This window comes from Desmodus rotundus, chromosome 12, assembly GCF_022682495.2.
Source record: "Desmodus rotundus isolate HL8 chromosome 12, HLdesRot8A.1, whole genome shotgun sequence".
Classification (NCBI taxonomy): domain Eukaryota; kingdom Metazoa; phylum Chordata; class Mammalia; order Chiroptera; family Phyllostomidae; genus Desmodus; species Desmodus rotundus.
The window spans coordinates 14,430,954-14,443,870 of NC_071398.1; the positions used below are offsets into that span (position 1 = coordinate 14,430,954).

Below are 12,917 nucleotides of genomic sequence, written 5' to 3' on the forward strand. Positions count from 1 at the left end.
TGGATGAACTTGGGAAGATAGCCCCCACCTCTTTGTGATTCACTTCCCTAACTTTATAAGAAAGAGCTGGCCTGGGTGATCTCTACAGACCTTCCGGGGGATCTTGTGGGAGCGGAGATCTTCTAAAGGCTCTGGACACTCGTGGAGAAGCAACACGACAAACCCCAGCCAGAGGCAGTCCCGCCTTGTGCCCTGCTCCCAAGACTCCCAGTTGAAGCCCTTAACCACCCCGACCTTCAAGATCCTCCACTGGACAATGGGGCAAATAATCCTCACAGAATGATGGGGAGATTAGACAAGATGCTGCCTTCGAAGGGCTTTGTACCCCAAAGACTTCTCAGCAGGTGCAGGCCAAGAAGAGGATCCTGGGAGAGGGAGAGGGAGGAAGCTCTGCTTGGACCAAAATAGTCTGCAGAGCCTCCAGTGTGGGGGGCCTGGGTCCAAGATGGCTGGGATCAGCCTCAGAGTCCATCCCTGGGCTGCGGAGCCTGGCTGAGTCTCCCAGGCTCCCCCAGGCCAGCCAGGATGCTTGCTCCATCTCTCTTGGCCCCCATCCTACAGAATCTGCCAGGAGTGGAGAGATTATCTCCTAAAAATAGGGCCTGGGCCCCACTGAGGTTGTTTTTCTCCCTTCCCCGTGATTTACCATCATCAGCTCAGGGTGCCTAGAACAGCAAGTCCACCCTGGCTCCCCAGAGACTGTTAGGATGGAGGCATGAGGAATCAGCATTAATCTGGGCTCAGTCAAGGGTCAGGGATTAAAGGTCAGTCTGGAGGTGTGGTCAGGGCTCAGCAGGGCACCAGGGCCATGGCTTAATCTTGGGGGATGGGGGTTTTATCCCACCCCAGGTGTCCATCTGAGTGATTCCTCCGTCTCTGACTTTCTGCAGGCTCCACTCGTGCTGAGCAGCCCGCGTGAGAAACGCAAAGGTGCGTTGGGGCCAGCACTGGAGCCAAGGGACCCCTGCCCAGCCTCACCTGTTCTAGCCCCATAGGGCCTTCACGACCCCTGCCCAGACCCCTCCTGAGACTGAGAGACCTCTACCCGCTCCTGTGTGCAGGTGACTCATGCATAGGAGCACACGTGGGCTCACACATGAGCAGAAGACACAGACTTACAAGGTGCCCTCACACAGCAAAGATGATATCCAGCAAAACACAGAAACACTCTCAAGGACACCCTTCTCAACCATCACCTGAACAGGGTTGATCCATCCAGGGCTTGCAGCCAGCTGTCTCCGAGTGCCCAAGGAAATGACCCACCCTGCCCTGACCCGTGTGGCTCAGTTGGTTGGGTATCATCTCGCAAAGCAAAAGGTCACCAGTTTGATTCCTGGTCAGGGCACATGCCTGGGTTGCAGGTTCAGTCCTTGGTCAGGGAATGTATGAGAGGCAACTGATCGATGTTTCTCTCCCTCTCTTTCTCCTTCCCTTTCTCCCTCCCTTCCCCTTTCTCTGTAAATAAATAGATAAATAAATATTTTTTTTTAAAAAAAGGAAGAAATGATCCACCCTGCTCAAGATCTCACCAAGATCTCATATAATGCTCCTTCTACTTTCCCTAGAGGGGGCCCCAGCCTTTTTGCTCAAGCCCCCCAGACCCTTTCTGTGCAGCAGGAGACGGGGAACAGATAAAGGGGCAAGTGGACACAGGTAACAAACACATACCCGGACACTTGGACGTGGGCACAGCAGTCCCTTAGGGCCCATGCCCAGCGCTCTGAGGCTTTATTATTGGACAAACAAGCCACCATTTGGAGCCCTCCCACGGGCAGCCTGTAAAGTCAGTGTTCAGACGTGTCTGGTGATGTCGCCTCCACCCCAGGGCAGGCGAAGGCCTTCTGCTCTAACCTGACTCCCATGGAGCCGTGGTGCCGGGTCCTCTCCCGGTAGATGCAGATGGAGTCAGAGGCCAACCTCCGAGCTGGAGCTGCCTGGACCATTCAAACTGCTGCCTTCAGGGGCACACTGTCTGCTGGCTGATCGAGGTCCTTCTTCCTCGCCAGAGTCAAGTGGGTGAAGATGAGGATGAGGAAGATGCCTGAGGGGCGGGAGAGGGATGGATCAGCCTTCAGAAGGGGCTGTGGGACTTGTCCATCACTGGGGACGCCCTGCTATTGGCATTGGTTTAATGAGGAAGCAAAGTTTCCCAGACAGCATCCCCAAGGCTGGGCTGGCTCAACGGAGGTCCTGGTTCCTGAAGGAGCCCGACTGCTTGCCCTGCTCAACTCTCACCAGGCCCTGCCCCTTTGAGGCCACTCAGAACTCCCCAGTCTCTAAGGTTCCCTTCTCTGAGGAACAGTATGGGTGGAGGTCATCTGGGAGCCAATGAGTTGTTTCCACGGACCTCTGAGAAAAGGCACATTGTAGCGCACATTGTACTAGAACCAGCCAAGGAAACCAGCCAGGTTTCCTATTCTTCCTATTCTTTAGGGAGGGCTAAAGAATAGAAAGAGATGGAGAGAGAGGCTTGGATTGAAGGACTTCAGCTAGAAAGACCCGGGCTCTGCCACACCCTGGCTGTATAACCTTAGACAAGTTACTTAACCTCTCTGGGCATCAGGGACCTTATCTGGAAAATGAGGAGAGGCAGGGATCTACCTCACAGGGTTTTGGGGTGATTCAATGCAATAATCCTATGCCTGGCCTAGGGCCTGCCACACGGCCACTGTGTAGTAACGAAACGGTAAGTGCTGCTACCAATGATGACAACAGTGAGTATAACAGGAGGCGAGAGCATGATGACTGGGAGAGTTGGGGGGATCCTTCTGTAGCCTGGGGAGCACCGTGGGGACAGGGGCACTGTTGATCCGGAGGCTGCGGCTCTGACCCTCCCCCGTGCAGGAGCCCAGCCTCCATTACCTATTGCTAGCAGAGTGCCCACGAGGATGCCCACTGCTGACAGCTTCGTGGGCATGCCCTTCATGCGGCCCACCTTGCGCAAACACTGTCCCTCCTTGTTGCAGCGGCACACGATCACTGGGGACAAGCGAGAGGAAAAGGTGAACGCTGGGGATGGTCTCTCCAGCTGCTTGGAGCTCCCAACCTGGCCCAGCTGTCTGGCACGTGTGTTTCTGGGGATATGTATGTACTCATGTGTGGGGAGGGTGCATGCTCCTCTGCACATGTCCATGTGAGCCTGCATGCACATGTACCCAGTCCCTCCCCTGCATCCAGTGGTTCCCTCAGAAACTGGAGGCCGCATCTGAGCCTGGGCCTCACCTCGGACCAGGAGCTGCCACATCCGTGCGTTCTGGCTGACAGTTACAGGAACTGAGTATTCACGTGGCTCTACCCAGTGCAGGGCCAGGGTGAGATAGGCATGGGAACCTGTTGGAACCACAAGCCGTCAGTGATCAGAATCACTAGCCTGGGCAGGCCGTCCGGGGGCTGCTCCCCCTAGGCCCAGGCCGAGGCCCACCCCCACGGTGGAAGGGCATCTCACTTCGAGCCCCACCCCCCTCCCGCCTGGTCAACAGCCCTCACCCTTCCCCCACCACACACCATTGAGAGCCTGGATGCGCCAATCCCGCTGCATCGTGGGGTTGGGACCAAGGGCAAAACTGTAGGGACCGTGCCCATCAGCCAGGTCAGCATCCTCACTGGGTCCGCTGACAACCACACCATGGTTCTTGCGGGGTGTGCAGAGGTGTCGGGTGGGCACAAGGGCCGGAGGTGGGGCTGGGGCGGAAGGGGCCTTCAGGAAGTGGATCACGAGGGTCACAGAGGTGCTCAGTGTCGGCTCATCTGCAGAGGAGGCGGTGCTGAGCTGGCCCGGGTCCTTGTAAGGGTGGGGTGAGTCTGGAGTCCCCTGGCTGGCCCCTTCCCACCCAACAGACTCACCTGCTGACTCCCCTGCCACACCCCCGCCCCCCACCCCTTCTTGCCATCCCCATCAGCATCCCCACGCCAGTCTCTTCCTCACAATGTACTTCACCCTCCTCACTATCTAAATAGCTGCCTCATCTTTCTTTCTGTGTTTTTCTGGGTGCCAAGCTTGTCCTCACTCCCCCCAGTCCCACTGCCAGTGCCAGGGCCCAACAACCTGCGGAGGAGCTCACTTGCACTGGGTCTGCGCTGCGCCATGAGACGGCCCAGCTCCAAGCTAAAACCTGCCTCCCTGACGTACCCACCCTGGGCCAGCTCTTCATCCTGTCGAAGTGGCATTCAGTCTCCCATACCTGGCATCAGTGTCCTATTCAGGCTTAGCTGCTGGCACACTGACCCAGCAGAGCCCCTGGCCCTCCTTCCACCTGCCCAGCCCCACACCTTCTGCTCCCAGCCTGTGAGAAGCCCTCTGGTGACAAGCGGCCAGGCTGGGGGATTGCGAGAGGGGTGGTCTGAGAGGAAAGGAGGAGACCAGGCATTTTCAAGGGGGACACTGGACCTAACCCCTCACCCCTCCCTCCTGCAGGGCGTTGTGGGGGGCAAGGGCCCCAGAGAGGCAGCTCTGTCCTGCCTATCCACCTGTCCATCTGCCTGCCTACCTGCTGCTGCCCAGCCATACCTGCATCCTGGGCCTCCACCAGCACTGTGTACATGTCCCCGGCCCGGGCACCCTGCAGGGGACGGGCTGTGCGCACCTCCCCGGAGACCTCTTTGATGCAGAGCCAGCCCTCTGAGTCATTGACCAGGGAGAACCTGAGGTCCAGAGAAGATGGGGAGGGGCAAAGGTACTGGAATGATATATAGGGTCTTGCTGGGAGACTTCCAGGGCCGTGTGACCTGCTAAAGTTTTATATCCTCTCTGTGACTTAGGGGTGACAGCAGTTCCCTGGGGTGCCTAATCTTGCTCCCCAGCTCCAGGGGCATGGTGGGGGATAGGGCTTGAGCCACAGATATTATGGGTGAAGAAGGGACTCTCAGAACCTGAGGGGGTGCCTAACTCAACCGCACTAGTCCCAGATTGCCCCATGAATGGACCAGGACGGGGCAGCCTGTCTGTGCTGCAGACTGGGTGGGGGTGAGAGATGGCCCAGTCCAGCCAGCGTGGGAAGGTACCATCTGTGCCCTCATGGGATCCAAATGCCCCTCTCTGTGTCCTGTCCAGCTCACCTGGCCCTGATTCCCCCTGCCCCACAAGGAGTCACAAGCTTGGCTTAGCCAGGTCTGAGGAATGTCATAGGCCATGGACCACGTGAGTTCCCTCTGAGGCCCGGGGTCCTCCCTGGGGAGCAGGGCAGATCCAGCCCAGCAAAGGCACTGGGCTTCTGGCTCACCTGAGAGGCCCGCTCATGGGGTCTGAGGGCTGGATGGTCAGCAGGAAGGAGCCGGCTGGGGAGTTGACCGGGATGCTGGCCTCATAGCTCTCTTGGTCCAACTTGGGGGGTGGCAGCACCCTCTCCACCAGCACCGTCACTGTGGCTGTGGCTCCAGGGCCCGAGCCTGGCCCCACCAGTGGTGCCACGCTCCGCACCACCACGACCAGCTCGTGACTTGGCGCTGCCTCATAGCTGAGGTTCTGGAACCAGTGGGGCCTGGGTCACCGTGTGGGCTGGTGTGTGGCACGCTTGTGCATACATGTGTATTTGTGTGCCCCTCCCCCACCCCAAGAGCTTTACCTTGAGGAGTCGCAGTTGGACATGCCCAGAACCTGGCTCCCAATCTAGGCCGAAGGTCCCATCCATGTTCCCTGCCTCAATGGCAAAGTCCATGAGGCGGAAGGCAGGCTCAAGGTCGGCGTCAGTGGCCGTGAGTGTGGCCACCAAAGTCCCGGGCTCTGTGTCCTCTGGGAGGCTTATGGGCTCAATCTGGAGACAGTTGGGTGGGCGTGAGTCCCCCATCAGGTCCTTCCCAAGGTCTCCTCCCCTGCTCCTGCTTACCTGGGAAGTGGTGAACTCTGGAGCATGGTCATTGATGTCCGTGACTGTAACAGCAACCTCACACGTGCTGCTGAGACCTGAGGCACGGGAGGGCATGTTGGGGAGGCCAGGATAAAGACACCAGGGGCAGGGGCCATCTTCAGGGTCACCATCAGGGCACTTACCACCCTCTGCTCCTCCTAGGTCAACAGCCAACACCTGAAGCAGGATGGGCTGGCCCGCATGCAGGGGGAGAGCCCCCAGGGTCACGCTGCCTGAGGTGGAGTCTAGCTCAAAGGCTCTCCCCTCAGTGCCCTCCTCAAGCTCAGGGCTCAGCAGCCGATACACAACATGGGAATTGGGGGAACCAGGGGCATCCATGTCCTCTGCCAGCAGCCGAGTCACCTTGGTGCCTGGAAAGACAGCATCCACATGGGTGGGACCAGGGCCCCACCTGGAGGCCTTATTTTACCCACTCCTCCTGTGTACTGGGCTGCACCTGAGCTCGTGTGTGTGTGTGTGTGTGTGTGTGTGTGTTGTGGGGGTCATCAAGGCTGGCACCATCCCAAAGAACAAAATGCCATAGTTCATAAGACTTCACTCCTCCCCCCACCCCTGATAAGGCCTATAGCCCACCTGGGGGACTGAGCTCAGGGATGCTGATTGGGGGGCCACGTTGGGGGCAAAGAGGTGCATTGTCGTTCTCATCCATCACCACCACCTGCAGCTCCAGAGGTTCTGTGTAGTCTTCACCACGGGTATTCTGAGCCCGCACCTGGAGCAGGTACTATAGTGGGCAGTGGGGGGCTTCAGATGGAGGCCAAGGGAAGGTCCAGCCTGGCCTGGGTCTGGGTTCCCTTCTGATGGCCAGTCCCAGCTCTTCTGGGTGCCCTTTCACTGCCTCGGTGCCTGTGGGGGATGTGACACCCCCCAAGGCCAACCAGACAGTGACCAAGCACCCTTTAGCCTCGCCTCCTGACCTCCCCCTCACCTCACCTCAGCCTGGGCTTCTCGGTCCAACTCCCTGGTCACATAGAGGTTCCCCTCTGCATCCACATCAAAGGGTCCAGGGGGCCGGCTCTCCAGGTGATAATGTACATCCCTCCCACTCCAGTGGACCTGGGGGGGCACAGAATGAGGACAACCCAGGATGGGAGGCAGGCACAGCATGTGTCAGCCCTACTGTCCGACTGTTCTCAGGCGGGGAGCCTGGGCCCCAGTTATTGTGTGACCCAAGGTAAGTTGCTGCCATCCCTGAGCCCAGGGGGTTCTTCTATTTGGGGCACTTCTGTTTGTGGCAGTTCCATGGTGGCTTTGTACTGGTCCAAGCCTGCACCCTTCCCAAAGTGCCTGAATGACCAGGTTGTCTGATTCTCCTCCCTCAGGCAGGGCCTGACCCTAGGCCATTCCTCGAGGAGGCCTGAGACATTCCTGGCCTGAGCGATAATCCCCAAGGCAGCAGGGGGCAGCAGGGGGTGGCAGCTGTTGTCCCTGAGGAAGCCCCAGGCAAACTCAGGAGGTCACAGCGTACAGCCACACCTGCCAGAGGATAGCAGGTGAAAGGCTGTGGTTCTGGTCCCAGGGCCTTGAATGCCCCACTGCATGACAAGAACTGACGGGGACAGTGGAGGGAAGAGCACAGGTAGGAGAGGAGGAGGGGTCAAGCTGGGTCCAGACCCACCCCCAAATCTCCACGAGTCTCAGGCCCAGCTGCACCATCCATGGGGCTGCTTCAGCCACTGACAGGCACTTACTCACCTGGGAAATGTGGTGTGGGTATGGGACTTTGAGATTCTCTGCCAGGTGCACAGGATCCTGGGGCACCCAAGTGCTCTCTACTATGGAGATATCTACAGTAGCTGTGGCCTGGTGGCCTGAGGCCTGGTCACCCATATCCTTGACCTGTACCAACAACTGGTAGGGTCCCTCCAGGGCCTGGGCTAGGCTGGTGCTCCCTAGAAGAGGCAGGGTTATTAGCTGAGCAGGGCACTAGGGGGAAGGGTTCAGGCCATCCTTCTCAGCAAGGTACCGAGCACAAAGCCAAGCATGTGGCAGGTGTTCCGGACACTCTCATGACCAAGGGATGAGAAGGACTTTTGGCACCATGTGAACATCCAACCAGGACCTGACAGTTTGCAAAGTCATTTCCATATCCATCCACACGACGAACGGTTGAGGGACTGGATGCGTGGGTCACCAGGACGGTGGGGAGGAGTGCATGGATGAATGGGTAGATGAATGGATGAGTGGATGATTGACTAGGTAGGGGGATGGATGGGAGTTTGGGGAGCAGGAGGATGGATGGGGATTTGGGTGTGTGGTCGCGTTAGTCGGGGTGGATGGGCTGCATGTGTGGTTGGGGAGAGGATGAGTGAATGGGGGGCTGGCTAGGTGGGTGCATGACTGGCTTTTCTTCCTATCCTCAGACCATGCCTCTGGTCTGAACTCCCAGGTCTAGGTCTTTCTTGCTGTCAATCCAAAAGTCTCCCAGCAATGTCCGAGGCTACAAGCTCTCAGGCTTCTCCTATCCTTGTCCCTGAGGCCCAGCTCTCCAGAATGTAGGGCTGAGGCACTCCATTGTACGCCATTCCTTAACTCTCCATGCACAGTTCTACCCCCATGCATGGTTCAAGTATGAACTTTAGCCTTGATATTCTCTCCATCTAGAATGTTCTTTCCTCCTCATTTATCCCTCAAGTTCCAACCCATCCTTCTATTACCACCTTCTTCAGGTTTCCCTGACTCTGCCTCCCAGTCACACCTAGCTCAGGCTCACCGTTGGGGCTGAGGGCCAGAGCCCCCAGCAGAGGCTCCAGCTGGAACATGTCTGGGAAAGGCTGGGCTGGGGCCTGGTTCAGGATGCGGAATCGGAGATCTGAGTTAGCTGTTCCTGGTTCATCCCCATCTGAAGCCTCGAGGAAGAGGAAGGGAATGCCTGGTGTGCATGGAGAAGGCAAGCCGTAAGGGAAGCGGAGGATGAGAGTCTCCCATGCTTCCCTATCTCTTCCTGTCCCTCCTTCCATATCCATCATCATATCACGACTCAAGGTAAGCCACAGCTTTTTACTCTACTTCACAGATAGACAAACAGAGGCCAATGTGGATGGGACTCACCTGAGGACCTTCAGCAAAGTAGAGGGGTGCAGGATGGGATAGAAATTGGACCACAGCTACCCTGTCCCTATGCTGACTCTCTGGCCATCTCTTTACTCTCTGCTCTCCCATCAGTGCCCACCTGAACTTGCTGTGAGCTGGCTGCCCTGGTCACTCACCAGGCCTGGTGCCCTGGCTCAGCTGAACTCTGTAGATGGCCTGGGAGAAATGGGGCACCTGGTCATTTTCATCCCTCACATGCACACGCACAGGCTGTGGGCCCCACAGGACACGTCCATCCTCAGTCTCCAGGGTGACCTGCAGGGAAGGGTGGTTAGTGCCCTGCCCTTCCTTTGATGTTTCCCCCTGCACCTGGCCCAGCCCTACCTGTAGCTGGTACTCTGCCTGCTCCTCTCGGTCCAGGGCTCTGGTCACCAGCAGGAAACCGGAGTCGGGATCCACAGCAAAGGGGTCCCCAACTGCCATGTTTGAGTTTCCTGACAGTACAATCTGGCCCTCAGCTTTCTCACGGGGTAGTGGTAGCTGGTGGGGAAGAACAGAAGTGAAGGGAGTAGGGACCAGGCCTGGGGGTTGCCCTCTCCAACCAATGACCCTATTTTATATGTGGGGAAACAGGCTCAGAGAGGACTAGCACTTACCTGAGGTCACACAGCCAGGAGATTACAGAACTGAGATTCAAAGCTAGAGCTCTTTTCCCTGTACCTGATGCTTCCTAATACTCCCTGCCCTCCTTTCTAAAGCCTGAAACTCCTCTCCCAATATTTCGTTCTTTTACTGAAAGATCTACTTTCTTCTGGGATTAAAATCTTTCTAGTCATGCACACTATATCGCATATTCTCCAGAGAGCAGGGTTTACAAGTGAGCCAGAGAAAGAAGAGAGGGCAGCCCACCTTGGTCAGGTACAAAGGGAAATTGCCACCATAGTTTTCTGGGACTTCCACATACAGCTCTGCAGGCTGGACCTCGAGGAGAGCCTGTGGGAAGATTCTCATCTTGTCACCAGGCTCTGTCTTCCTGCCATGGCACTGGGGACCTCACAGGGAGGGGAATTTCTGCCTGTTCCCTGGACCTGGCCATACCTTAGTGAATCCACCCTCATGATCCCACAGCAGGCTTACAGCCAGCTGCAACCCCCTGCCTCCAACTACTATCACCCACGGTCAGTGTAACTGGTCAAAGTGGAGTGGGGAGCAAGGGTGCCAACCTCCAAAGCCAGGATCTGAAGTGGGTAGCAGGGCCCAGCTCACCTGGGGGACAGAGAGGCAAAGCAGCCACAACCAGGCAGGGACCATGGTCAGGATGGGCCTGAGGGACACAGCAGTGAGGATCCAGCCCAGACTGGTGGGCGGGAGGTCCCTCCCACCACCCTTCCCCTAGGAAGTATTCCTCTCCTCATCCCCACTCAGCCCCCAGACCCTGGCTTCCCTAAGCTTTGTGGGATGTAACTGTCCCTCCTTCTTCAGCTGAACCTCCTCCTACTTGGTCACTATGGGGCCGGCAGCGAGGCCTCCACCTGTCCCTTGTCCTCCTATGCTGCCCCAGCAACTTCCAGAGCTGCCCCTCCCCATCCCACTGAAGTGAACACTGCCACCACCCACTCCCACCCTTGTCCCCTCCCTCAGCTCCTTCCACACACATAGACAGAGGGCCCTCACGACAGACTGGCCTCCTCTTCCTCCCCTTAGAAGGGCCTGTGGCTCCCCATTGCGTGCAGGGTAGCGTCTAGCTGCTCAGCCAGGCCCGCCAAGGCCCCTGGGCCCAGCCACCCTGCTGCTCCTTAGTTGTTTCCCCCACAAGGATCTCCATGGGAGTTTCACCTTTAGCCCTTGTCTCCTTCCCACCTGAGCCTCTCCAAGTCGTGGATCCCAAAGTGGCAATTTCTCAGCAGCCCTGGAAATCACAAAAGTTTGGAAAGACCCTGGTGACTCTGAGGGTCACTTCATACAATTGCCTCCAGTTGCAGCAAGGCCTGAAGGACAGGGCCTGACCAAGGTCACAGAGGATTAATTAACCACAGGCGAATTCTTCCTGGAACAGAGGCGTCTTGGTTCAGGACTGTTCTTCCTTCCACTGCCATCCTTGAGACTCAGAGTCCCCTCAGGGCAGTAGCCCTGCTCTCATCTTGGCATTTTCTAGCCCTCAGCATGGAGCCGGGCACACAGAGCATGGACAACCGCTCTGATCTTCCCTGGATGATGGGAGGACAGGGCAGTGTTCCTCCTTCCCCCGCCACCACCCCCACCTCGGCCCTGCCCACCTCCCACCCCCAACTCCCAGCCCTTCACCTGCTGGTGCCTAAGCCTGGCTCCCTTGGTCCAGCTGCCAGGGGAGAAGGCTTTTTTCTCCAAGGGTGGCTGGCTGGACCGGCTGGGTGGAGTAGGGCAGGGCGGACACTTGAGCAGGAAGGGCGGACACTTGAGCAGGTAGGCGGGCCCGCCACGCTTGCTCAGGAGTGGAAAACACCACTGGACCCACAGCAGTGTGCCTGGCCCTGCCCAGCCCCCCAAGTTACTCATTGACTTTGGAAAGCTGGGGGCTGCTCAGCATCTGTCACTGCCAGCCCCAGGAGGTGGGGAGATCTTCCACCCGGCACTCCTCCCATCCCTACACAGCCCGGGGGGCACTTCCTCGCCCTCTGGGCTTGGATGGTGCAGTCTGCAGATTCAACCAACCGTAGGTCAACAATATTAGAAAAAGAAATGGTTACGTTGTTGTTGACATGTAGGTAGGCCTACGGCGGGTGCGCCTTCCTGAACATGCAGAGACACTTTCTCTTGTCATTATTCCTAAAACACTACAAGTATAACAGCTATTTATGCAGCACTCACAGTGTTAGGTTATGTAAGATGATTTAAGGATTAGGTATTATGAGATGATTTTAAAATATATTAGGTATTATAGAGATCATTTAAAGTATACGGGAGGATGTGCATAGGTTATATGCAAATACTACGCCATTTGTATAAAGGACTTGAGCATCTACAGATTCTGCGAGAGTCCTGCAAGCAATCCCCTGTGGATGTGGAGGGATGACTACTTTTTCTGTGGCTCCACACTCAGCCCCACTTCTGCCCCACGCACCAGCACCTGCAGCTCCACCTTGGCCCGCTCCGTTCCTTTTGTCTGCGTGCCATTCCCACCCCTTCCTGTGTCTGGGGAGCCCCTGCTCAGGCATCAGCACTCAGCTCACAGTCCCTTCTCCAGGAAACCTCCCCTGGGCTCCCAGTCTGGTTCAAGGTTCTGCTCTGGGAGTCCCCGCCCCCGCCCCCATCCCATGCTGGGTGCCATCTCTGTCAGTGCAGAGAGGGCACCAGATTTTTATTGTCTGTCTCTTCCATCAGCCTGCGAGCCCCTCCAGGGCAGCACTCAGGGACCCAGCAACGACCTGGCCCTTGCCCAGCCTCGGATGCTCCTGTCTGACTCATGGACCTCAGACAAGGAGCTGGAGGCTGTACGTGAAGGACAGATGAGCAGTGCATGGTGCATGGGCTGTACTAGGTGTTCAGGACTCCAGACCACCTACCAGTGGGGCAGGACAGTGGGTGGGGGGACAGTGGCCTGTGAGACCCCCGAGGATCCCTAAGCACTCGCATTAGCCCCTAGACACTGAAAGGGCTGAGACAATAGACTGCTTCCTGCCTCTGAGCAGGACAGAGAAGACAAACCAGCTCAGGTGACCTTGAGAGGATCACCAGGCTGACCAGGGGCCCTTCCCCCAGTGAGGGCAGCCAAGCAGAGCCAAGAGAAGCTCCTGGGGCCGGGGAGTCCAGAACAAGGGGGAAGGGTGGGAAGGGTCACAAGGTCTCTAGTCTCTCCTTATCCTCAGAGCTTCCCATGGTCTCCCCTGAGTCTTTCCCACTGCATATCTGTTAGAGTCTCCCCGGCCAGAGGCTGCACTGGGCCCCCTCAGCTGCACCCAACCTCATCTGTCACAAACTGAGTACCTGCCTCAGGGTCACTCGGGCATCCCGGGCACCCAGCCTAGAGCAGTGCAGTGTGGG

The 12,917-nt window shown here is 57.5% G+C and overlaps 1 protein-coding gene across 2 annotated transcripts; it reads right to left on the reverse strand.

Annotated features, from left to right (window-relative positions):
- Positions 1-1,654: 1,654 nt before the first annotated feature.
- On the reverse strand, positions 1,655-11,343 carry CDH16 (cadherin 16). 2 transcript variants are annotated; one of them, XM_045191985.3, is made up of 19 exons: positions 11,202-11,343; positions 10,758-10,806; positions 10,164-10,221; positions 9,807-9,890; positions 9,282-9,437; positions 9,074-9,212; positions 8,578-8,736; positions 7,560-7,756; positions 6,798-6,920; positions 6,438-6,588; positions 5,987-6,214; positions 5,823-5,899; positions 5,562-5,750; positions 5,220-5,461; positions 4,508-4,641; positions 3,505-3,747; positions 3,223-3,330; positions 2,863-2,979; positions 1,655-2,041 (listed from the first exon to the last, which is right to left on the reverse strand). In XM_045191985.3, the coding sequence occupies exons 3-19, from the start codon at positions 10,206-10,208 to the stop codon at positions 1,944-1,946; spliced, it is 2,490 nt and encodes an 829-aa protein (XP_045047920.2). In that variant the 5' UTR covers positions 10,209-10,221; positions 10,758-10,806; positions 11,202-11,343; the 3' UTR covers positions 1,655-1,943. The 2 variants fall into 2 exon arrangements, with proteins under 2 accessions (XP_045047920.2, XP_024411694.2); XM_024555926.4 differs by having other exon boundaries at positions 10,734-10,806; positions 11,202-11,342.
- Between the last annotated feature and the right edge of the window lie 1,574 nt (positions 11,344-12,917).